Source organism: Mustela nigripes, chromosome 15, assembly GCF_022355385.1.
Source record: "Mustela nigripes isolate SB6536 chromosome 15, MUSNIG.SB6536, whole genome shotgun sequence".
Taxonomy (NCBI): Eukaryota; Metazoa; Chordata; class Mammalia; order Carnivora; family Mustelidae; genus Mustela; species Mustela nigripes.
Genome location: NC_081571.1, coordinates 2,659,917 through 2,686,935, shown reverse-complemented (window position 1 = coordinate 2,686,935; position 27,019 = coordinate 2,659,917). Strand labels below are relative to the sequence as shown.

General features: G+C 38.4%; 1 protein-coding gene across 2 annotated transcripts in view; it reads left to right on the top strand.

Moving 5' to 3' along the window:
* Positions 1–27,019, top strand: part of MICU2 (mitochondrial calcium uptake 2) — a 156,596-nt gene that overhangs the window by 35,424 nt on the left and 94,153 nt on the right. The window contains exon 2 of one of the 2 annotated variants that reach the window (XM_059377493.1): positions 5,782–5,926. In XM_059377493.1, coding sequence (XP_059233476.1) covers positions 5,782–5,926 — 145 coding nt within the window. The remainder of the gene's footprint in view (positions 1–5,781; positions 5,927–27,019) is intronic. The other variant, XM_059377494.1, reaches the window with a different exon arrangement.

Here is a 27,019-nt window from a genome sequence, read left to right as displayed (position 1 = left end):
ATCTCACTGTTTTCATGAGCTTCCTCAGCCATCATTACCCACAATACTTTCTTTCTTTCCTAATTTATATAATTCTTAGAGGAGTTAGTATCGGATAGTGGTTGAGACTGGGGTTGTCATACCACCTATGCTGTCAGTTTACTTGCTGTGTTAATCTAGGCAAGCTGGTAAACCTTTGACAAGCCTTGGTTTCTTCTTTTGTAATTTAAGGTTGATAAAGATGTTGTCTCTCCTTTGGGTTATTATGAAGGTTGAGTGAGACCATGTATGTAAAGATGTTAGCACCTTGCCTTGCATATACTACATGTTTAGTTAACATTAGCTATTACTGTTAGGATTAACAACTGCACTACTACTGCCACCGTAATTCATATGTGTTCTGTCTCTTCCTAGAGTGTCCTCAAGTTCGTAGATGCTCAACTAAGTATTTACTTGAAGGGTGGATGAGGGTGCAAGGAAAGACCAGTAGTTAGAGGTTTTAACTTGGGGGCTTCCATAAGAGAAGTGGTAGGATTCGAATCTACAGTGGTGGGGACCTCCAGGTGATAGCTAGGCACTCAATAAGCAGAATGTGAGAGGGAATAAAAAGGATTAGAAAAAAGGGAAACATTAGTAGTGCTGACATTGGAGTTAAAAGATTTGGGGATTGGAGAATAAGTCTCTTTATACCATGAAATAGCAGGAATTGAAGGCCACAATACCAGATTGATTAAATGGTTAGATGGTTAAATATCACACCATCTACTAATAGAGTCATAGTAGTAGGACAAATTTTTTGGAGGTCATTTGTTTATCAATGACTTTCTAAGTTCATGGCCTGTAATTCAAATGACACCCTTAAGCTCAGAAATCAGCCCATGAAAGGGAGTTTTAACTTTACCTCCTCTACTTTTTTTTATGCACTGGAGAGGCTATTTAACCAAAATTGGAAGGGATGACAATTCTTCTCGAGAGTCTTGAGAAATGTCATGCTTGTGCAAGTTATGGACATACAGGCATGTGGAAAATGGTAACAATGAGATAGGGTGTTTTTTTGGATCTAAATATCCTAGAAGGAAAAAAATGGATTTCTTTGAAAATAGTTTTCATGTCTTGCTATCAAAGGGTGTGAGGTTTGTGCTTTTACTTCTTGGTCATTTTTAATATACCAGGAAAGAATAGGAATGCTGCAAGATGGAGGACAACATGAAAACCAAGAGAGGCAGCATTAACAGCAGTCTGTCCTGTTTTGAGAGCATTTGAGGAGGAGAATAAATGAGTAATTGACTCCTTTTAGTTGGTTGTAATTCAAAGTTTGTTTATTTACACAAGAAAGAATGGAGTTGGGTAAAAAGGTACTCTCTTAATTAGTCAGGAACAACTTAGATATTAGAAGTATAAAGAAAGGCAGCATTTGTTTAAGGACTTGGAAAAATACTGTATTTCCATGTGGGTTAGTTATTTTTGTTATTCTCTTAATAGGCTACATATTAATTTTAGTATAAATAGAATTGTTCTATAAGCTAATAATGTATACGCCCTTACTCAACTTCTTTCAGTTTTTCTAATACACTATAGTCTCTCTCATATCTAGGACTTTGACAGTCCTGTGACATTTACTGAGAAGACTCACCCACTGTCCCTTTCCTGTCTCATTTGTGTACTTTCTGTAATTTTACTGCCACAGCACTTAGTGTGTTCTGGTAGAAATTAATGTTTGTCTTGTTTACCACTGTTTTCCTGCATATACTCAGTATCAGTTCATTAAAATAAAATATATCTATTACTGTATCTGCCTCACATTTTAAAAAGTTCAGAGTATTATTAAAATTCAATTTTCTGATTATTATGATAAGAGTATGGACTCATGTAATTAAAACATGCCTCTTGAGTCATTTTTGTAGTAGTAGCTTAAGGGAAAAGAAAAGGAAAGACATGAATAAACAAGTTCTGAAGAAGATCGGGGTTCACATATAATACTCTGAATAGATGCTGAAAAAGCATTCGACAAAGTACAGCATCCCTTCCTGATCAAAACTCTTCAAAGTGTAGGGATAGAGGGCGCATACCTCAATATTATCAAAGCCATTTATGAAAAACCCACTGCAAATATCATTCTCAATGGAGAAAAACTGAGACCTTTTCTGCTAAGGTCAGGAACACGACAGGGATGTCCATTATCACCACTGCTATTCAACATAGTACTAGAAGTCGTAGCCTCAGCAATCAGACAACAAAAAGAAATTAAAGCCATCCAAATTGGCAAAGAAGTAGTCAAACTATCATTCTTTGCAGATGATATGATACTATATGTGGAAAACCCAAAAGACTCCACTCCCAATCTGCTAGAACTTGTACAGGAGTTCAGTAGTATCAGGATATAAAATCAACGCACAGAAATCAGTTGCATTTCTTTACACCAACAACAAGACAGAGAAATTAAGGAGTCAATCCCTTTTACAGTTGCACCCAAAACCATAAGATACCTAGGAATAAACCTAACCAAAGAGGCTAAGAATCTATACTCAGAAAACTGTATAGTACTCATGAAAGAAACTGAGGAAGACAAAAAGAAATGGAAAAATGTCCCATGCTCCTGGATTGGAAGAACAAATATTGTGAAAATGTCTTTGCTACCTAAAGCAATCTACACACTTAATGCAATCCCTATCAAAATCCCATCCATTTTTTTCAAAGAAGTGGAACAAATAATCCTAAAATTTATATGGAACCAGAAAAGACCTCGAATAGCCAAAGGAATATTTAAAAGGAAATCCAAAGTTTGTGGCATCACAATTCCGGACTTCAAGCTCTATTACAAAGCTGTCATCATCAAGACAGCATGGTACTGGCACAAAAACAGACACATAGATCAATGGAACAGAATAGAGAGCCCAGAAATAGACCCTAAACTCTAAGGTCAACTAATCTTTGACAAAGCAGGAAAGAATGTCCAATGGAAAAAAGCAGCCTCTTCAATAAATGGTGTTGGGAAAATTGGACAGCCACATGCAGAAAAATGAAATTGGACCATTTCCTTACACCATACACGAAAATAGACTCAAAATGGATGAAGGACCTCAGTGTGAGAAAGGAATCCATCAAAATCCTTGAGGAGAACACAGGCAGCAACCTCTTCGACCTCAGCCGCAGCAACTTCTTCCTAGGAATATTGCCAAAGGCAAGGGAAGCAAGGGCAAAAATGAACTATTGGGACTTCATCAAGATCAAAAGCTTTTGCACAGCAAAGGAAACAGTTAACAAAACCAAAAGACAACTGACAGAATGGGAGAAGATATTTGCAAACGACATATCAGATAAAGGGCTAGTATCCAAAATCTATAAAGAGCTTAGCAAACTCAACACCCAAAGAATAAAGAATCCAGTCAAGAAATGGGCAGAGGACATGAACAAACATTTCTGCAAAGACGACATCCAGATGGCCAACAGACACATGAAAAAGTGCTCCACATCACTCGGCACCAGGGAAATACAAATCAAAACCACAGTGAGATACCACCTCACACCAGTCAGAATGGCTAAAATGAACAAGTCAGGAAATGACAGATGCTGGCAAGGATGCAGAGAAAGGGGAACCCTCCTACACTGTTGGTGGGAATGCAAGCTGGTGCAACCACTCTGGAAAACAGCATGGAGGTTCCTCAAAAAGTTGAAAATAGAGCTATCCTACGACCCAGCAATTGCACTACTGGGTTTTTACCCTAAAGATATGAATGTAGTGAATTGAAGGGGCATGTGCGACCGAATGTTTATAGCAGCCATGTTCACAAAGCCAAACTATGGAAAGAACCTAGATGTCCATCAACAAATGAATGGATAAAGAGGGTGTGATATATATATATATATATATATATATATATATATATATATATATATACAATGGAATACTATGCAGCCGTCAAAAGAAATAAAACCTTGCCATTTGCGACAACATGGATGGAACTCAAGGGTATTATGCTTAGCGAAATAAGTCAGTCAGAGAAAGACTACTCTCATATGATCTCCCTGATACGAGAAAGTGGAGATGCAACGTGGGGGGTTTGGACGGTAGGAAGGGAAGGAGACAAACCATGAGAGACTCTTAATCTCACAAAACAAACTGAGGGTTGCCGGGGGGAGTGGGGTAGGGAGAGGGTGGTTGGGTTATGGACATTTGGGAGGGTATGTCCTATGGTGAGTGCTGTGAAGTGTGTAAACCTGGCAATTCACAGACCTGTACCCCTGGGACTAATAATACAGTATATGTTTATAAAAATACAGTAAAAAAAAAAGAAAAGAAAAGAAAAAGAAGATAGGGATTCAGATCATCTAGTATTTTTGAGTATTCTACATATGTCTCGCATTCGGTATGCACTGTGTAGAACACAAAGGAGCTATAAAACTAGCTGCTCAAGGAAACCAAGTGTCAAAATAAGGAAAGAGAATTAATATTAGTTGGAAAACTGAGATCAGCTGAAAAGGAGCTGTTAACTTTGAATTTTGTTGACTTTGAACTTACAGAGGTTTAAGCAACTGGAATTCTCATTTTTCCCCCATTTCAGTTGTAGTCAGTGAACGTCACTGTGTCAGGGTAAATAATAGGTGCGGTAGCAGTAGCTGTGAAAAGGAAGTAATGTGTGTCCAGGAAGGATGTTGTGGTCCAGGTCAGACCAGTACTTTAAGGAAAGTAGTCCAAGGTCAGAGTATGCTTTTGGATTTCACAGATAATACTCACATTCTGTGTCAAGATTGCTATATTGACATTGGTGTTTATGTTAACTGTTGTTTTCTTCCATTTGCTTAGGATACAGTGCTCAGCCATGGATAGGAGGTTAGTGTGGTAGTTAAAGGATTGAAACACTTTGAGTTGGACACCCCAGGTATTTCATCCTGGCTGTGCCATTTCCTTTAGTTGTTGTATATACTCTAGTATCTGTTGTTCAGTTATTGTGAGGACTAACCAAATAATTGACGTAGAGTGCTTTATTAGTATAGTCCCTAGCACATAGTGAGTGCTCAATAAAGGTTAACAGTAAAGATTTCAGTATTGTCTCTGTCAGCATTGAGTCAAGGTCTAGGTGCCATTGCCTGAGATATCCAGAATCTTACACTGACAGTACTTTACCAGTTCTTACCCTTTTAGCACTCTCCATCCATGATGTAAGTATATTTCTGAAAGCAGAGTATCAGATATGATATATTTTATCTTTGTGAAAAAGCACTTTACTTGATCTCTTGCCTCTACCTTTCTTTCTGATCTTATCTTCTGCCACACTTAAATATACCAGGCTTACCTAGGAATGAACACACACACACACGCACACACATCTCATGGTCTTTGATCTTACTTTACCTCTTGCTCAGGATGCTCTTCCTCTAGAGAGCCCCAGACCTCACTAACTGCACCTCATTTAGTCTCTTTAAATGTCACCTCTTTAGAAAGTCCTCCTCTGAGTATCCTATCTAAAATACTACTCCTTATGACTCTTTTATCCTGTTTAATATTTCCTTGTGGCATTTCTCATTAGCTCACCTTATTTTCTACATATATTCATTAACTGTCATTTCTTTCATTAACTGGAATAGAAGTTCCTTCAAGTTAGTATCATTCACTGTTTTATCTTCATGCTTGAAAGAGTGGTATGTAGACAACCACGTAAATATTTATTAAATCAATGATTGAAAAATTTGGAGGCTGCTAGACCCAAATACTAAAGTACTCTGTAAAGATTATTTTGGAAGTAGCTAAGTTGGGGAATCATACTGAGAAAAGTCTTAAAATGCAGTTTCTTTTTCTTTTAGGATAATGTTGTCTCTGGAGAGATGGGAGAAAAATTGTCCCTTCGTAAACAGCGCTTCATGCAGTTCTCTTCACTGGAACATGAAGGAGAATATTATATGACACCACGAGACTTCCTCTTTTCAATAATGTTTGACCAAATGGAACGTAAGTTGTTTTTTGGATTTTTTAAGTTTTTTCTTAAAAATCAAACATTAAGGCTGATAAACTATTTTTCAGAATTGCTAATGGCTTTTCTTCATATTAATTATAATAATTCTTTGTGCCATGTAATTTGCTTATTATTTAGACTTTACATTTTTCATGACTCAAGTGTAGTTAAACTTTTTATGTATTTATCTAAGAAATACTTGGGTTTTTTTATGGGTTTTTCTAAAGAGCCAAAGGAAAAACGGGTAAGTTTTTAATGTCACTAAATATGTTAATAGAATAATTTATCTAAGATACTAGTTTTTGGTAGTATTGGTGTTTTAAAGTGGGCAAAGAATAAAACTAGATTAGGGATGGCTGGGTGGCTCAGTTGGTTAGGCTGCTGCCTTCAGCTTGGGTCATGATCCCAGGGTTCTGGGATTGAGTCCCACATCGGGCTCCTTGCTCAACAGGGAGCCTGCTTCTCTCACTGCCTCTGCCTGTCTCTCTGCCTGCTTGTATGTTCTCTCTCTCTCTCTCTCTCTCTCTCTCTCTCTCTGGCAAATAAATAAAATCTTTAAAAAGAAAAATACCAGATTAGAGCAGTTGGGCAGGGGGGACCAAAAATATAATGAGATGCAAAAATCCAGAAGCTATAATTACATAATTTTAATTCATAAAGCTTCAACTTTTAATTATTCCAAATGATGTTAGAAATTCTTAGTTATATTACCTAAACTAGTTCCTTTTACTTTGCAGAAAGTAAATATGGCCCTATACTCTGTGCCCTCTATTATAAAAGTATTCTCTGAAAACTTCTTAACTTCCTGTCACCTGTCAGGATGCTGGAAGTACTTCCCTGTAGGTAGCTATATGTAGAACAGCTGATATGGGCTAGGCCAAAGTGAGCAGTAACAAGTGTAAGTTAGGTTGAAAAAGACTATGAAGACTTGGGAAGTTATTTTCAATATTGAGAGATGACTTGAATAAAAACACAATGAATGATTATGACATGCTCTACACAGTAAGTTCATCGGTCACTAAAACCAAAGAATTGTGTTAGGGAGTGATGACAGATCAAATTGAAAAACAGATAAGGGTCATATTGTACAGGGCATTTCAGTTACCCTATGCAACCATCAGAGACTTGTATATTTGGTTGGAATGTGTGGACATCATCTTTGACCAGTGAGGGAGCAATGAAGGCTTATGAGCAAAAAAAGAAATATCGGTTATTTTGGTACCTCCTCTTTGGAGGGGAGTTTGGCAGTATGTATCAAAATCCTTAAAACATGTATTCACTTTGTGAGAAAACTTATAGAAAACTAGTCTAAGTAAATAACTAGAGAGATCAAAAAGGTTTTTTTAAGGTGGTTTACTTTCCAGCATGTAAAGAACTTGAACATCGTCACTCCTGTCCCTACAGCAAGAAAAAAAGCTGAAAAACTGAAAGTCAGCAGTTCTTCTTAGACCCATCAGAGAATTGAGAGAATTGAGACCATAAGGCATAGTAACATGAAAACTGGAGACAGATACAGAGATGCAGAGTTTACCTAGAGCAGAAACTACCCAGAAACCACCACTGCAGCCAGCATCTGGTGGGAATATTTAAAGAGTGATTTGGCTAATTGCTAGAATCTGAGCATGGGCTAGCTTGAGAGATGAAAACTTGTGAAGAACAGCCCTGACAGTCTTATGTACTTTTGGGAGTTTTACCTAGTAGAGCCCCACTAAGAGTGAAGATCTGAGAAAAATCTTCCCTCAGTGGGAGGGGAAAAGTAATCATTTTGAAACAACTCCAGAGCATTCTCTTCTCCTTAGCAAAGGCCTGCACAGACAGGAAACTTTTACCAAAGTCTAACTAACCGAGGTGAATGGAAATGCCCAACTTTGGCCTTCCTGTCTCACTTTTGAAGGAAAACAGAAAACTGAAAGCATTTCTGAGGATCACAACCCTGGGACTGAGGATCACAACCCTGGGACACAGGCCAGTAACAGACTGAGACCTAATCATAAGATTATAGGACACTTCTCCTCCCCCACACCTCACCACATACCAGGAAGGCTCTTGTCTAAAGCGGATACAACAGAAAGAACTGTACCTCTCAGACCTTATATATGAAGGAGTCTCTAGGGAAATGAGAACAAGAGAGGAGACAAAAACAAGGACACCAGAGGAAATGTTTAAAAACCTCTGACACCTACAACTATAGCAGACCATAAACTCATCCTAATGTTATTCAGATAAACATAGAACCTCATACTTAAAATATCTCCTTAAGTAACATTACCTGATAGATCTTACCTGGCTCTCAGAAAACTCAGGTGACATTCTAAAAGGCAAAAGGCAGTCTGAAGAGACAAAGCAAGCACCAGAACCAGATTCAAATATAGCAAAGATTTTGGAATTAGCAGACCAGAATTTAAAATAACCATGATTAATATAATTAAATGCTTTAGTAGAAAAAGTACATATAATAACAGGTAACGTATGCAGAGATGGGGAAACTCTTAGAATCAAAAAGAAATGCTAGAAATAAAAAACAGTATAATAAAAATGAAGAATGCCTTTGATAGGCTCATTAAAATAATGCTCTGCGCCAAGGAAATAATCAGTGAGCTTGAAGACATGTTGAGATTTCTTAAACTGCAAAGAAGGAAAACTGGAAGAAACAGTGTCCAAAAAGTGTGGTACAATTCAAAAATTGCTAGTGTAATACCAGAAGAAAGAACAGGAGAAATATTCAGAGTTATTAACAGCTGAGAAATTTCCAAAATTATTAATAAACACCAAACCACAAATTCAGGAACCTCACAGAATTCTAGGCAGGATAAATATTAAAAAAAAACAAAAAACAAAAAACAAAAAAACCACCCAAAACCCTATACCTAGGCATATATGCTTCAAACTATTGAAAATCAAAGACAAAGGAAAAAATCTTAACAGAAGTCAGAGAGGAAAAAGACCTTACCTAAAGGGAAACAGGGTTAAGAATTATATCATACTTCTCTTCTGAAACTATGGGATGGGGGAAGAGTTAAGATGGCAGAGTAATAAGGGGATCCTGGGACATAGCTACATCAACATCAAATCATTTTAAACAACTAGGAAATCCATCTGAGGAAAAAAAATAATCTGCACAATTAGAAGGAGAGAACGTGACATATGTGAGCTTCAGAGAGTGAACTGGGAGAGAGAAAAGCTGTAGTACTACAGAATGGTGGGAACCCCTTTCATGGAGCAGAGTCAGGGATGGAGGGAGAGTGGCACAAGGGTTGGAGCAAGGCTCAGTGATGTGGGGTGTGGGATATCCTGGGTCTCTGGGGAAGAGAATGTTCCTCTTCATGGAGTGGATTTGGAAGAGGATATTTTGCCTTTCCAAAGACAAAAACCCACCAGGCAATACTGAACCTCCATTCAACAGCAGGGGACAGAGGCACCCACAGATGGCAGATAACCTGTTTGTGGCTTTTTCAACAGAGGCTCTGAGTACATATGTCCGTGTGCAACTGCTTTTCTGGGACAAAAAGGTGCCAGATGCAGCTCTGTGAAGCTCTCTTTCAGTGGAAGGGAGTGGGTCCACATGCCACCAGGTACTTTTAAGACTTGTTTTGAATCCCAGCTGCCAGCCAGAGATATAACACTGGAGAATTAGCCTCAGGCAGGCCCACAGCCAGGCACAGATAGACTGAAGGCAGGATTCTGATGAAAGCCTGGGTCACAGAAGAGGAGATTGTTCACTTTTCTGTGGGGGCCTCCTGAAGGACAGCAGCCTCGAGTGTCCCTCCCCTGTCAAGAGGACAGGTTGACACCATCTACCCCACCCCCAAGGCCCAACAGCACAGTCAGACTTCAGACAGAAACACAACCCCTGTAGTCACTTAAACCAAACTCTGCACAGCCCCCTCTCCACTCCCCATGCACTGGCAAGGGGATCTTTATAAGGGCAGGTCTGACTGTGAGCCAGTGCAGCAGGTCTCTCCCTCAGAAGACAACACAGGCCCTCCCATGCATCAAGGCTACTGATTGTAAAGCATCAGCTTCATTTCAGCTTCCTCCCTGCCACTATTTTTCCCCCCTCTGGCATCAGGTTTGCGGGTTTTTTCATTTGTTGGCTTCTTTCTTTTTTAGTTTTTTGGATCAGCTTCCCTAACCTCCCAATTTCTTTTTCTTTGAAATCAGGCATATACTTTTTGATTTGTTTGCTTGCTTATTTGTTCCTTTTCCTTTTTTCTTGGATTGGTTTCCTTCCTTCCTTCCTTCCTTCCTTCCTTCCTTCCTTCCTTTCTTTTTTTCTTCCTGTTAGGCCTATCTTCACAAACAAATCCTAGAACAATGACTTAACAATCTAAACATGTCCCACCGCAAGCAAGAAGGAACTCTGCAGAGGACTGGCCCATGGGAGAGAGCAGCCAAATACAATAGCAGATGCACACAGCATGTACCAGAAACACTTCTTAAAGCACCAGGCCCTGGACAGTGTCAGAAGCAGGAAACATAACAAGCTTTCATAACGTGCAAAAGACAGAAACCTAGACATTATGACAAGGTGGACAAATTCTCCCCAAAAGAAAGATCAAGAAGAAACCACAGCCAGGGATTTGCTCAAAACAGATATAAGTAATGCATCTGAACAAGAATTAAGAACAACAGCCATAAGAATACTAGCTGGGTTTGAAAGCATAGAAGACACTAGAGAAACCCTCACTGCCAAGATAAAAGACCTAAAAACTAGTCAGGCCGAAATAAAAAAGGTTATAAATGAGATACAAAATCAACTGGATATAATCACAACAAGGATGGAAGAGGCAGAGGAACGAACAGGTAATATAGAAGATAAAATCGTGGAAAATAAGGAAGCTGAAAGGAGGGAAAGAAAACTGTTAGATCATGAATATAGACTTAGGGAACTCAGCAGTTCCACAGTGCAATAATATCCATATCATAGGAGTCCTGGAAGAAGAGAAAAGGGGGCAGAAGATCTATTTGAGCAAATTATAAATGAGAATTTCTCTAATCTGGGGAAGGAGACAGGCATTCAACATCCAAGAGGCACAGAGAACTCCCCCTCAAAGTCAACAAAAACAGGTCAACATCAAGACATACCATAGTGAAACTTGGAAAGTACAAAGGTAAAGAGATAATTTTAAAAGCAGCTGGAGACAAAAGGTTCTTGACCAACAAAGGTAGACACGTAAGGTTAGCGCCAGACCTGTCCACAGAGACCTGGTAGGCCAGAAGGAAGTGGCATGATATATTCAATGTGCTGAATGGGAAAAATACACAGCCAGGAATACTATATCCAGCAAGGCTGTCATTCAGACTAGAAGGAGAGATAGAGTTTTCATACTCCCTCTCTGTCTCTCTTTGTCAGATAAATAAATAAAATCTTTAAAAAACATATATATTTAGGAAATGTTTGGTCAGTAGTATGAGTGTTCCAGAAAGGTACAGTAGAATGATAAATGGAAAGAGATTATTGGATTTGGTCACTAGCATGAGTCATTAGGATGTTAAGGAGAGAATTAGAAGGACGAGAACAACAGGTATAGATAGCTTTTTCTAAAAATTTTGGTTATAAAGGGGACAAAACAGAATGATAGTATAGGAGAAAACAAAGGATAATGGAAGAATTCTTTAGAAATATTTTATAGCCAAACAACTCTTAATTATCAGAAATGTCAGTGCTGTGTCCTGTACTATAATTTATGCTCATTTTTTCATATAAGTGTTTCAAGTAGAGATTATAAAAATTGATCATCATCCTCAAAATATTAGGGGATTATATACTTGTAAATAATATGTATTAGTGTTTGTTTTCTCTTCACTTAATTCAGTGGTTCGCTTCTTTGATTTTCATTAAACATTTGTATTTTCTTCTTCATCAGCTATTACTCTTGTGCTTAAAAATCATCAAAGAATCCCTTCCATTTTCAGTTGAATCTAGTTTTGCTTTACCTTACTTTAGCCACAGACCTATGCTAGTCTTCTAATCAAGTTCAAAGTCTATATGGCTTTTTTCTTTGTTTCATTGTTGTTTTTATGTAACCCTTGATTTAACCAATTTAGGTTCTTATAACGTTTGCACTTTATTAATTGCATTGGAATGCAGTTAAACTCTATCAGAAGACATTTAGCTAAATCAGGAATTCAGTAATTGCAGGCCAAATAATACATCCTTTATACCTATGATGTACTTCACCTTTATTTTTCATCATGGGCAAGAACAAGAATAATCTTGGTGCATTCCTGCGGATCATACTGAACAGCAAAACAAGGAAAACCAGAGCCAACCCAGTGACCCATGATCTTCGCGTATAAACAGAAAGAAAAAAAAAACGATCTGAGATTTATTAGATCCTAAACTCTTTTTTGCCTAGTTTGTATCTTACAGACCTTCTTGCAAATAATATACTTTGCTAATAGTAATTGATGGAGATGTAAATCATCCAGGTGGATATGTTGGATGCTTATTCTTCATTTTTTCCTGGATTTGGGGAATATCAGTGTCATCCTTAATTTGCTATTGCATACTCTAAATACTGTAAAAGCATACTCCTTTGAGAACTAGGTTATGTGGTTGAAACACCATTTTTCCTTATTTAAGTTCTTTTACGTTGAATACCAACTTGCTGTTTTCTACTAAATTTGTTCAGCCTTACAGCTCTTTTGTTCTCAATTCCAGTGAACTGTATTCTTATTATTCATATCCCATGACCATTATCTGAAATTGCTTCATTTAAGAAATTGCAAATTACAGAAGTCCACTCTCTGGCAACAATGTTATCAATTATCCTTCCACCTTACCCACTTCCTAATATCCAATACACCTATTCTTGACCTCAGAAAAGCTTCTAATCTCAATTATTCCATTATTCCTAAACTCTCAGCTCTTCTGGATTTTCCTCCTTTTCTGTAGCTAAATCGTTCTTTTGTCACTCACTAATAATTGCTTTCAAATATCTTTCTCCTCTGTCCTTTTTATTGAACCTAGCCAGCTAAGAACTATTGGGAGAAAATCACATGGTTCTGCAATCGGAGCCACTAAATTCATGTTTTTCATCTTCACCTAGATCGTCTAAAGCATTTATACATCCCTAATTAGCTTTTTCCTGGTGATGAGCTCCTCACACCCTAAGACTGTTTCCCCCACCATCTCCTCTAGTTTTGTCATTATTTTATCTCTACTGCCTCCTTCTCTGAAATTTACTAGTAGTCTTAGGTCTTTACTATCTTGAAAAATCCCTAATATGATCATACAGGTCTCTGGTTGTTCTCTTAGCCAGATTTAAACCATCTGTACTCCTTCCTTTACGGCCTACTACTCCTTGGTGCACCACAACCTGGCTGCTTCTCTCACTTTTCTACTGAGTATTATTTTTTAGATTACCAGTGACTATCAAACTGCCAAGACCAATGGCTGTTTTTTCTGCCTGCTTCTTAATTGATCTTTCAACAGCATTTACTCCCTCCTTGAAACTTTGGTCTCCCTGTGACACACATTTCTTAGGTTTTTTTCTAACAAATGTATTCATTACTTCTCAGTTGTTTTCCTGGTTCCTCTTCTTCCTGTCAGCTCTTAAATGCCCAGGCTCCCTTCAGCTCTGTTCACTTTATATGTAATCCCTGAATGATTTTATTGTGACTCATGACTGCAACTACTTAAGTGACTGTTATCTGAGGCATCTCTGTCTTTAGCCTCAAACTCTGCTGGCCACTAGAATCACATATCTTAGCCACCCACTAGATACTTGGGTGTTGTCTCCATAAGCATCAGGAACTCAACATGTCTAAAAATGAATTCATCATCTTTCCTATCAAGTCTTTTCTTTTCCTGTATTTTCTTTGTGATGGCACAACCTTCATCACTTTCCTAAGTCACCCAGATTGTTTTGTGAGTTTTTGTAGACATCTCCATGTCCCTCATTTTTATATCCAGTTCATCACTGAGATCTGCTTATTCTGCCTCCTTAATTTCTCTTTACTTACCTTTCTCTATTCTTATTTACTTTGCCTTATTTTAGACTTTTAGCACTTCTCCCTGGATTATTGCAACAGCCACCTTTCCTTCCATCTAGACATCTTTTTCCCATACCAGTAATTGATCCTTTTACTCTCCTATTTAAAATTATTTAGTGTTTCCCATAACTTTTAGCTTAACACTCAGAGCCCTTGTTGCTCTGACTTGTGCCTACTTCTCTATATTGTGCCCTTCATACAGCGCAACTTAAAAACTAACCCTTTTCTAATAAAGCTATGTATGTAACAAAGCAACAATATATCCTTACCATGAGAAATACACTTAAATTTTTTTAATATATTTTTATTTATTTTCAGCGTAACACTATTCATTGTTTTTGCACCACACCCAGTGCTCCATGCAATCCGTGCCCTCCCTAATACCCACCACCTGGTTCCCCCAACCTCCCACTCCCTGCCTCTTCAGACCCCTCAGATTGTTTTTGAGTCCATAGCCTCTCATGGTTCACCTCCCCTTCCAATTTCCCTCAACTCCCTTCTCCTAACTCCCCTTGTCTTCCATGCTATTTGTTATGCTCCACAAATAAGTGAAACCATATGATAATTGACTCTCTCTGCTTAACTTATTTCACTCAGCATGATCTCTTCCAGTCCCGTCCATGTTGCTACAAAAGTTGGGTATTCATCCCTTCTGATGGAGGCATAATACTCCATAGTATGGAGTATTATATGGACCACATCTTCCTTATCCACTCATCTGTTGAAGGGCATCTTGGTTCTTTCCAGTTTGGCGACCATGGCCATTGCTGCTATGAACACTGTGATACACATGGCCCTTCTTTTCACTACATCTGTACCTTTGGGGTAAATATCCAGTAGTGCAATTGCAGGGTCATAGGGAAGTTCTATTTTTAATTTCTTGAGGAATCTCCACACTGTTCTCCAAAGAGGCTGCACCAACTTGCATTCCCACCAACAGTGGAAAAGGGTTCCCCTTTCTCCACATCCGCTCCAACACATGTTGTTTCCTGTCTTGCTAATTTTGGCCACTCTAACTGGTGTAAGGTGATATCTCAATGTGGTTTTAATTTGAATCTCCCTGATGGCTAGTGATGAAGAACATTTTTTCATGTGTCTGATAGCCATTTGTATGTCTTCATTGGAGAAGTATCTCTTCATAACTTCTGCACATTTTTTGATATGATTATCTGTTTTGTGTGTGTTGAGTTTGAGGAGTTCTTTATAAATCCTGGATATCAATCTTTTGTCTGTACTGTCATTGGCAAATATCTTTTCCCATTCCGTGGGTTGCCTCTTTGTTTTGTTGACTGTTTCCTTTGCTGTGCAGAAGCTTTTGATTTTGATGAAGTCCCAAAAGTTCATTTTCACTTTTGTTTCCTTTGCCTTTGGAGACATATCTTGAAAGAAGTTGCTGTGGCTGATATCGAAGAGATTACTGCCTATGTTCTCTAGGATTCTGATGGATTCCTGTCACACGTTGAGGCCTTTTATCCATTTCGAGTTTACCTTTGTGTATAGTATAAGAGAATGGTCGAGTTTCATTCTTTTACATATAGCTGTCCAATTTTCACAGCAATATTTATTGAAGAGACTGTCTTTTTTCCACTGTATATTTTTTCCTGCTTTGTCGAAGATTATTTGTCCATAGAGTTGAGTTGTCCATATCTGGGCTCTCTACTGTGTTCCACTGGTCTATGTGTCTGTTTTTATGCCAATACCATGCTATCTTGGGGATCACAGCTTTGTAGTAAAGCTTGAAATCAGGTAACGTGATGCCCCCAGTTTTATTTTTGTTTTTCAACATTCCCTTAGCGATTCAGGGTGACTTCTGATTCCATCCATACAAATTTTTGGATTATTTGCTCCAGCTCTTTGAAAAATACTGGTGGATTTTTGATCGGAATGGCATTAAAAGTATAGATTGCTCTAGGCAGTATAGACATTTTAACAATGTTTATTCTTCCGATCCAAGAGCATGGAATGGAATGGTCTTCCATCTTTTTGTGTCTTCTTCAGTTTCTTTCATGAGTGTTCTGTAGTTCCTCGAGTACAGATCCTTTACCTCTTTGGTTAGGTTTATTCCCAGGTATCTTATGGTTCTTGGTGCTATAGTAAATGGAATCAATTCTCTCATTTCCCTTTCTGTATTTTCATTGTTAGTGTATAAGAAAGCCACTGATTTCTGTACATTGACTTTGTACCCTGCCACGTTACTGAATTGTTGTATGAGTTCTAATAGTTTGGGGGTGGAGTCTTTTGGGTTTTCCATATAAAGAATCATGTCATCTGCGAAGAGAGAGTTTGACTTCTTCGTTGCCAATTTGGATACCTTTTATTTCTCTTTGTTGTGTGATTGCTGTTGCTAGGACTTCTAATACTATGTTGAACAAGAGTGGTGAGAGTGGGCATCCTTGTCATGTTCCTGATCTCAACGGGAAGGCTGCAAGCTTTTTCCCATTGAGGATGATATTTGCTGTGGGTCTTTCAAAGAGAGATTTGATGAAGTTCAGGAATGTTCCCTCTATCCCTATACTTTGAAGCGTTTTATTCAGGAATGGATGTTGGATTTTGTCAAATGCTTTTTCTGCATCAATTGAGAGGACCATGTTGTACTTCTCTCTTCTCTTATTAATTTGTTCTATCACAATGATTGATTTGCGAATGTTGAACCATCCTTATAGCCCAGGAATGAATCACACCTGGTCATGGTGGATAATCTTTTTAATGTGCTATTGGATCCTGTTTGCTAGGATCTTGTTGAGAATCTTAACATCCATATTCATCAGTGATATTGGTCTGAAATTCTCCTTTTTGGTAGGGTCTTTGCCTGGTTTGGGCATCAAGGTAATGCTGGTTTCATAGAAAGAGTCTGGATATTTTCCTTCTGCTTCAATTTTTTGAAACAGCTTCAGGAGAATAGGTGTTATTTCTTCTTTGAATGTTTGGTGGAATTCCCCAGGGAATCCATCAGGTCTTGGGCTCTTATTTTTGGGAGGTTTTTGATCACTGCTTCATTCTCGTTACTAGATATCGGTCTTTTCAGGTTGTCAGTTTCTTCCTGGTTCAATTTTGGGAGTTTATAGTTTTCCAGGAATGCATCCATTTCATCTAGGTTGCTTAGCTTATTGGCATATAACTGTTAATAATAACTTCTGATGATTGTTTCTACTTCCTTGGTGTTCGTTGTGATCTCGTCCCTTTTCATTCATAATTTTATTAATTTGGGCTTTCTCTCTTTTCTTTTGGATTAGTGTGGCCAGTGGTTTATCGATCATATTGATTCTTTCAAAAAACCAACTTCTAGTTTCATCGATACGTTCTACTGTATCTCTGGTTTCTACCTCATTGATCTCAGCTCTAATCTTGATTATTTCCCTTCTTATGTGTGGAGTTAGTTTGATTTGTTGTTGATTTTCCAGTTCTTTAAGGTGTAGCGACAGCTGGTGTATTCTGGATTTTTCCATTTTTTTTTGAGGGAGGCTTGGATGGCTATGTATTTCCCCCTTAGGACCGCCTTTGCTGTACCCCATAGGTTTTGGACTGAAGTGTCTTCATTCCCATTGGTTTCCATGAATTGTTTCAGTTCTTCTTTGATCTCCTGGTTGATCCAAGCATTCTTAAGCAAGGTGGTCTTTAGCTTCCAGGTGTTTGAGTTCCTTCTGAACTTTTCCTTGTGATTGAGCTCCAGTTTCAAAGCACTGGGATCTGAGAATATGCAAGGAATAATCTCAGTCTTTTGGTATCAATTGAGTCCTGATTTGTGACCCAGAATATGGTCTATTCTTGAGAAGGTTCCATGTGCGCTTGAGAAGAATGAGTATTCTGTTGTTTTAGGGTGGAATGTTCTGTATATATCTATGAGGTCCATCTGGTCCAATGTGTTGTTCAATGCTCTTGTTTCTTTATTGATTTTCTGGTTCAATGATCTGTCTATTTCTGAGAGAGGTGTGTTAAGATCTCCTACTATTAATGTATTCATATCAATATGACTCTTTATCTTGATTAACAGTTTTCTTATGTAATTGGCTGCTCCCATATTGGGGGCATAGATATTTACAATTGTTAGATCATCTTGATGGATAGTCCCTTTAAGAATTATGTAGTGTTCTTCTGTATCTCTGACTAGTCTTTAGTTTAAAATCCAATTTGTCTGATATAAGAATCGCTACCCTGGCCTTCTTTTGAGGCCCACTGGCATGAAAGATGCTTCTCCATCCCATTTCAGTGTGGGTGTATCTTTAGGTTCAAAATGGGGCTCTTGTAGACAAAATATGGATGGGTCCTGTCGTTTTATCCAATCTGCAACCCTGTGCCATTTTATGGGCGCATTTAGGCCATTCACATTGAGAGTGATTATTCATAGATACATTTTTATTGACATCGTGTTACCTTTGAAGTCTTTCTTTCTGTAGATTGTCTCTATATTTCTGTTCAATGCTATTCTTAGGATTTTTCCTCTTTTATAGAACCCCCCTTAGTATTTCCTACAGTGTTGGCTTGGTGTTTGCATAGTCTTTTAAGCCTTGCCGGTCTTGGAAGCTCTTTATCTCTCCATCCATTTTGAATGTCAGTCTCGCTTGATAAAGTATTCTTGGCTGCATGTTCTTCTCATTTAGTGCCCTGAATATATCTTGCCAGCCCTTTCTGGCTTGCCAGGTCTCTGTTGACAGGTCTAACGTTATTCTGATGGGCTTTCCTCTGTAAGTAAGGAGCCTCTTTGTCCTAGTGGCTCTCAAGAGATATATCTACACTTATGATTCCTCAGTTTGACTATCAGGTGCCTTGATGTTTTTTTGGTATCTATAATCTTGGGTGGAGACCGTTCGGCCTCTAGTACATGAACGCTGGTTCCATTCACGAGATTGGGAAAATTTTCATGAAGAACATGTTCCACTATATCTTCTAGACTTCTTTCTTTCTCCTCCCCTTCAGGGATTCCAATAATTCTGACGTTGGAATGTTTCATGGCATCATTTATCTCCCTGATTCTGTTTTCATGGCTTCTAAGCTGTTTGTTCCAGGCTTCCTCCTGATCCTTTCTCTCTACCTGTTTGTCCTCCAGATCACTAATTCTATCTTCTGTCTCAGTTACCCTGGCTTTGAGAGAATTTAGATTAGATTGGAACTCATTGAGAGCATTGTGAACCTCAACCCTAATAGCTTTCAGGTCTGCCCTAACGTTGTAAACAGCATCTCTGGTCGCTTTCAGTTCAGCCCTAATCAATTCCGTTTGGTCATCCATGGCTTTCTCCAACCTAGCTATTGCTTGGATAATTGTTAGCCTGAATTCTCTTTCCAACATATTGTCTATGTTGATAGCCATTAGCTCTGTTGTAGAAGTCCATCCTCTGTATTTTTCTTCTGTTGGGCATTCCTCCTCCTAGTCATTTTGGTGAGAGATGACTGAACAGATGTAGCTGGATGTATCGACTGTGGTGCCGTCAAGGTGCACCCTGGAACACTTCTGAGCAATCAGGATTCCCCACCCAAACGAGAGAAAAAAGAAAAGAAAAAGAAAAAAAGAGAGAGAGAGAGACGGGAAAAAAAAGAGAAGATAAAAGAGAAGGTTCAGCCCAAATGGGCCCCAAGGTAAGATTTATGAAGTATACAAACAAAACAGACAAACAAAAAGACTGATAAAAGTATATGACAAGAGGGGGAAAAATATATATATAGGCAAATAAAGGAAGAACCTCATCAAAAAGAACCCCAAGTGTAAGATTTATATACTATCAGGAGAAACACAAAAACACAGAAACACTGGAGGAAGAAAAAGATGGGAGAGTGGTTATAAATTCTCAGTGTGGGTGAGGAAGGTTGTTTTGATTCTTCCTGGATGTATCTTGATATCTTTGTTAAAGGACTCAACTTTCCTAAGATAAAGGGGGATTAAAAATTGGTTTACCTATAGGGGTAGGATTGATTGGGGAAAGGGGATTACTTTGAAGTTTAACTCTATATGAATATTAGAAAATAAAAATAATAAAGGAATAAACTAGACTAAACTAAAATTTAAAAAAGGAAATTTCAAAAATAGAAATGCAAAAGAAAAACATAGGTGTATGTATCAAAAAGTTCAGGTTAGAAGGTTATTATGGAATTTGATGTACTGGACATCTCACTGTGATGGTAAATAGGTTAAAAAACTACCTATATTAAAAAAAATGAGCCAAAATAGTGGGAACGAATTAAAAATAAAAGTTGTCCTATGAAGTAGTGGTGGTCGTTCTCTTGTAGTCTTTTTTTTTTCTTTTCCTGGTTGGTTTTCTAGGGGAGGGGCCTGCCACGTGGGATTTTAATCAATGACGTTCCCTGAGTTAAGTTCTCCCCCCCCACCCCGCCTCAAGGGGGTGGGCTCTGAGGAAACCGGTTTTTTCAGGTTTTTGTACACTGGAGGTTTTTATGTTTGTTCACTTTTTTTTTTCTCTCTCGCCTTGACCGCTTTTAATGGTTTTTGTAGGTTTAGAGGAAAGCAAACTGCACCCTGACCTCCCTCTCAGAGAGAAGCCTCAGTTTGCTCTCCTGTGGGTGCTGCAGAGCCTATATAAACTCCCCCTTGACCCCTAGCAGAGTAGGTTCTGAGTCGCAGTCCCTGGGGATGCAGGATCTTCTGCTTGTACCCAAAACCACGGCAGCAGTGGCTGTCTGGGCAGCTCCAGACCACCAGAGAGGTTCCAAGCAGCAATCGCACACTGAGATTTTCCCACTGGCCCGGACTGGGAGTGCCTGGTCTTTCTGGGTCTAAGAGTGCTGGGTTTGCGCGCACCTCTCGTAGGGGAGGCTGTGGGTCACATGCATGTCTCAGCCTCTGAGAGCAGGGTGCAGGTTCGAGAGCACCATGCGGGGCCTTCGCACACCTCTCTCGGGAGAGTTTGGGGCACACGTGCTCGTCTCAGGCTCTGAAACAATGGCGCGGGTCTAAGAGCGCCAGGTGGGCCTTTGCACACCTCTCTCAGGGGAGGTGAGGGGTGCACGTGTCTCAGGCTCTGTAGCATGGCTCGGTGTTCTGCCATCTGGCGAGCCTCCCAGCCCCTCACAGGAGCCAGACCCCACTCAATCTCCGGCACACTCATGGCTCAGGGACCAAGACCCGGTTTTCCCTCTGCACTCTCTCTGGCTCAGCACCAGGGGAGGCTGTCTGGGTCTGGGGACTTAAGCCCCTGTCCCTAGCCACCCCAATTCCCACAAATTCCCCTCTGCGATCCTTTGCTCTTTCTGAGTGCTTTCAACCAGTCTCCAAGTTAATGCTGGTCCCCAGACGTAGGGCACTCATATTGGGGTATTAGTTTCCAATCGGTTGCCTCTGGTGGCTCCCTCCCCCTTTTGTTTATCTTCCGATATCAGTCTGACGTTCCCACTCCACTTTACCTGCCTACTGGTGTCTTCTGCCCCTGTAGAGATCCAGACGTGTATAATTCTGAACTCAGGCTGATTTCATGGGTGATCGGAGTTCTTTGGTAGGTAATCAGCTCACTTTAGGGTACAGGTTGAAAAGGCACCTCCTCCTACTTCCCCGCCATCTTGTCTCCTCAGTACACTTAAATTTTATTTGGAGAAATGTTATTGAAAATAGTCAAATTTTACAAACCTAAAGACATCCTACAGAAAATAGTCAAATTTTACAAACCTAAAGACATCCTACATCCTAAAGACATCCTCCCATTTGAATGGGAGGAGATATTTGCAAATGTCTTATCAGATAAAGGGCTAATATTCCAAATCTATAAAGAGCTTATCAAACTCAACATCCAAAAAAAAAAAATCCAGTCAAGAAATGGGCAGAAGACATGAATAGACATTTCTCCAAAGAAGACATACAAATGGCCAACATTCACATGGGAAAATGCCCAACATCACTCGGCATGAGGGAACTACAAATCATAACCACAATGAAATAACACCTCGTGCTGGTCAGAATAGCTTAGATTAACAACACAGGAAAATAGATGTTGGTGACACAGAAAAAGGGGAACCCTCTTACATTGTTGGTGGGAATGCCAACTGGTACAGCCATTCTGGAAGACAGTATGGAGGTTCCTCAGAAAATTAAAAGTAGAGCTACCCTATGACCCAGTAATTGCACTACTAGGTATTTATCTAAAGGATACAAACAGTGGTTTGAAGGGGCACATGTACCCCAATTTTTACAGCATTCATGTCCACAATAGTCAAACTATGGAAAGAGCCTGATGTCTGTCAACAGATGAATGGATAAAGATGTGGTGTACGTGTACACACACACACACAGGAATATTATTCAGCCATCAAAAAGAGTGAAATTTTTACCATTGGCAACAGCATGGATGGAACTAGAGTATATTATGCTAAGTGAAATAAATCAGTTAGAAAAAGACAAATACCATATGATTTCACATGTGAGATTTTAGAAACAAAACAGATCAACATAGGAAAGGGAAGGAAAAATAAGAAAATAGGGAGGTAAACCATAAGAGACTCTTAACTATAGGGAATAAACTGAGGATTGCTTGGGGGAAGTGGAGGGATGGGGTAACTGGGTGATGGGCACTAAGGAGAGTACTTGAAGTAAGGAGCACCAGGTGTTGTATACAACACCCGCTGAATTCTACCGCTAAAACTAATACCACAGCATGTGTTAATTAAATTGAATTTAAATTAAAAATTTTTAAAACAGTCAAATTCTTATAACTTTTTCTCATGGTAATTTTAACAGGCTACTTGTTTTAGTAGAATGTGATATTGTATTCCTCGTACATTGTAATATAAGTGAATTAATTTTGGCATAGTCAGAATTAAAAGGTTGCTGAGAATGTGTTTAGGAGTACCATAAAATGTCTTTATATTGTTAAAATTATATTATGTTAGAAAATTATGGTTTTGTGGTCAAGCATACTTTTCTTTTTGCCATTGTGCTAAATTAAAGGTACTGTTCTAATATGTGTACCTTATACATATTATATAATGCCTTAACATATTATATAATGCCTTAGAACAAATGCTGTTTTAATAGCATAGAAGGTTGTACAGTGTCTGTCTACCTTATAAATTTTGTTGAAATTTGTTACAAATTTTTTAAATCATTTCAATTAATTTTGTCATACAAAGCTGCATTTTTATTTAGCTGGCCAAACCAGGGCGGGAGACCCAGATTTGGATGAAGGATATGCTAAGATTGGCTCATTTGCAGCATTGCGATTGAGATTAAAAGCTTTTTTATTTCTCATAAATCCAAGTTAGATAGATACATGAGGCTGAATTTTTTAAATTTAGCATTAAAATATTTTATAAAGTTATTTGTCTACCACCATAACTTCTCTAACCAAAGTGCTTGTTACTCTTTTTTTAGCTCAGTCTATTCCAACTACACGGCCACCTTGCTTTACCTCACACAACAAATATGCTCCCACCTAGGGTCTTTGCACTGGATGGTCCCTTTGTCTGAAATACATTTTCCAGTTATCTCTTGGCTAATCCCTCCCTGTTTGCTTCAGTTGCCTTCTCAATGAAGAAATGTAATCTGATACCACACACACCCCCATCCATCCATTGTGCTGCCCTTTTAATCCCTCTTACTTTGTTCAGGTTTCTCTCATAGCACTTCCCACAATCTAATGTATACTATATCTAATTTACTTATTTTCTAAGTTTACTGTTCATTGTCTCTATTCTACCCCTAGAATGCCTATTTCATAACAGCAGAGATTTTTGTCTCTTATACTCAGTGACATAGACTGAATGCCCAGAAAAGTCCTTGACACATAGTAGGTATTCATTAACAAGAGTTTCTACTAGATTTCCAAGAAGAGATAATGAGTAAGCAGTTAGATACACAAGTAAGAAAGTGAATGGAACCAAAAGTGTAAGTTTAAGACTTTTCCGAAAATTCATGCTATTTAAAATTAAGAGATTTAATGAGACTGCAAAAATAAGCTATAAAAAGAATGCGCCCTGAGCTTTTCTGGCACTTAGAGTTGGAGAGATGAAGGAGAAAGCAGTTAAAAAAACCAAATATGGGCAGTTTAAGAAGAAAGACCAGTAAGGTAGTGTTGCAAAGTGCAGGAAAGTGTTTCAAGGAGGAAGGAATGATCAAACATGAAAAATGTCAGTGCCAAGTCAAGTAAAACAGGAAGTAAGAATTGACCATTGAGGAGGTGTGGGACAGATAGAAAGTAAGAAGATACTGAGTTCACCTCTTCCCATAAACAGATCAAAGCTGCAACTACATGTAGAACAACTCTGAGAACAACCTGAAGACTAGGAGAATAACTGTTCCACAACTAAAGACATGAAGGAAAAGCCAAATCAAGACAAGTGGGAGGGGCAGAGACATGATTAGGTGGGGAATCAAATCCCCAGCATAGAAAACTGCAAGCCAAAGGGATATCAAAGGCACAGAGGTTCACCCTGGGGAGAGAGAGGATCAAGCCCCACATTAGTCACCCCCTCCCTGGAGATCTGCACCATGAAGGCAAGCCCCCATAATATCTGGCATTGAAAATCAGTGGAGCTTAATGCCCCAGACTTCTTCAGTTTTTTGGAATAGTTTGAGTTTATCTTTTCAGAGAACCAGCCCTTAGTTGTACTGATCTTTTCTTAAGTTTCTATTTCATTTATTTGCCTGATCTTTATCATTTCTTTCCTACTATTAACTCTCACTTTTATTCAATGTAGTACTAAAAGTGCTAGCCATGGCCATCAGATCAAAGAAAGAAAGAAAGAAAGAACGAAAGAAAGAAAGGCATCCAAATGGGAAAAGAAGTAGTAAAACTGTCCCTATTTGCAGATGGCATGGTATATGGAGACCATAAGGACTCCACCAAAAAGCTGGTAGAACTAATAAGTGAATTCAGTAAAGTCACAGTAATACAAAATACAAAAATAAAGTCACAGGATACAAAATTAATATACAGAGATCTGTTGCATTTCTCTTCCCTAACTACAAACTAGCAGAAAGAGAAACCAAGAAAATAGTCTCATTTACAGTTGCACCAAAAAAAGAGATGCCTAAGAATAAATTTAACCAAGGAGGTGAAAGACCTATACTCTGAAAACTATAAGACATTAATGAGAGATACTGAAGAAAACACAAATAAATGGAAAGGTATACCATGTTCATGCATTAGAAAAATTAATATGGGGCGCCTGGGTGGCTCAATGGGTTAAGCCGCTGCCTTCGGCTCAGGTCATGATCTCAGGGTCCTGGGATCGAGTCCCGCATCGGGCTCTCTGCTCAGCGGGGAGCCTGCTTCCTCCTCTCTCTCTCTCTCTCTGCCTGCCTCTCTGCCTACTTGTGATCTCTCTCTGTCAAATAAATAAGTAAAATCTTAAAAAAAAAAAAAAAAGAAAGAAAAAGAAAAATTAATATGGTTAAAATGTCCATATTTCCCAAGCAATCTACAGATTCAGTGCAATCCCTATAAAATTCCAATAACATTTTCTCACAGAACTAGAACAAATTATCTTAAAATTTGTATGGAATCACAAAAGATTCATAGTAGCCAAAACAACCTTGAGAGAACAGCAGAGCTGGTATCATACTCCCAGATGTGCAACTATACTGCAAAGTCATAGTAATTGAAACATTATGGTACTAGCACAAAAATAAGCACATAGATCAATGGAACAGAATAGAGAGCCCAGAAATAAACCCACACTTATGTGGTCAATTAATCTACAACAAAGGAAACAAGATTACAAAATGAGGAAAAGACAGTTTCTTTAATAAATGGTGTTGGGAAATCTGGACAGCTATATGCAAAAGAATGAAACCAGACCATATGTTATGCCACATACAGAAATACAATGAAATGGATTGAAGACCTAAACGTGAGACCTGAAACCATAAAATTCCTTAAAAAAAATAAATACATGATAAACTTTTGGACATTGGTCTTAGCAATATTGTTTTGAATCTGTCTCCTCGGGCAAGGACCACAAAAGTAATAATGATCAGTTGAGACTACAGCAAACCAAAAAACTTTTGCACAGCAAGGAAACTATCAACAAAATGAAAAGATAGTCTACTGAATGGGAAAGATAGTTGTAAATAATGTATCTGATAAGGGGGTATTTCCAGTCTGATTTAAAAAATGGATTGAGGTCCTGAATAGACATTTAAAAAAAAAATGCATGGCCAACAGGCACATGTCAAGATGCTGAACATCACTAAGCACCAGAGAAATGAAAATCAGAACCACAATGACATCACTCTACACCTGTCAGAATGGCTAATATCAAAATAGATAAGAAAAGTAAGTACTGGCAAGGATGTGGAAAAGGAACCCTTGTGCACTATTGGTAGTAATGTAAATTGGTGCAACTACTATGGAAAACAGTATGGTGGCTCCATAAAAAATTAAAAATAGGAATACTGAATGATCCAGTAATTTTACTTCTGGGTATTTACCCAAAGAAAGTGAAAACCCTGATTTAAAAAGGTATCCACCCCTGTGTTCACTGCAGCATCATTTATAATAGTCAAGATATGGAAGCAACCCAAGTGTCCATCAGTGGATAAATGGGTAAAGGCAGTGTATCTTGGGACAAATGGTAGCTATACTTGTGAACATTGCATAATGTATAAACTTGTCAAATCACTGTGTTGTACACCTGAAACTAATGCTACATTGTGTGTCAGCTATTCCCATAGAAAAAAGAAGGGGTAGAAAAGATATGGTATATCTTTTATACCACAATGGATATTATTCAGCCATTTAAAAAATGAAATCTTATCATTTACAACATTGATGGACCTAGAGGGTATTAGGCTAAGTGGAAGAAGTCAGAGAAAGACAAATACAGTATGATTTCACTTATATGTGGAATCAAAAAACCAAAACAAAACAGAAGCAGATTCATAAATACAAAAATCAAGCTGGTGGTTGCCAAAGAAGAGGACAGTTGTGGGATAGGTAAAGAGATGAGAGGGGATTAAGAGGTACACACTTCCAGTTATCAAATAAATGGGTCAGGGGAACATAAAGTACAGCATAGGGAATATAATCAGTAATATTGTAATAACTTTATATGGTGACAGATGGTAACTACACTTGTGAGCATTTCATAACGTATGTTAAATGTTGAATCACTGTGTTGTATACCTGATACTAATGTAATATTGTTTGCCAACT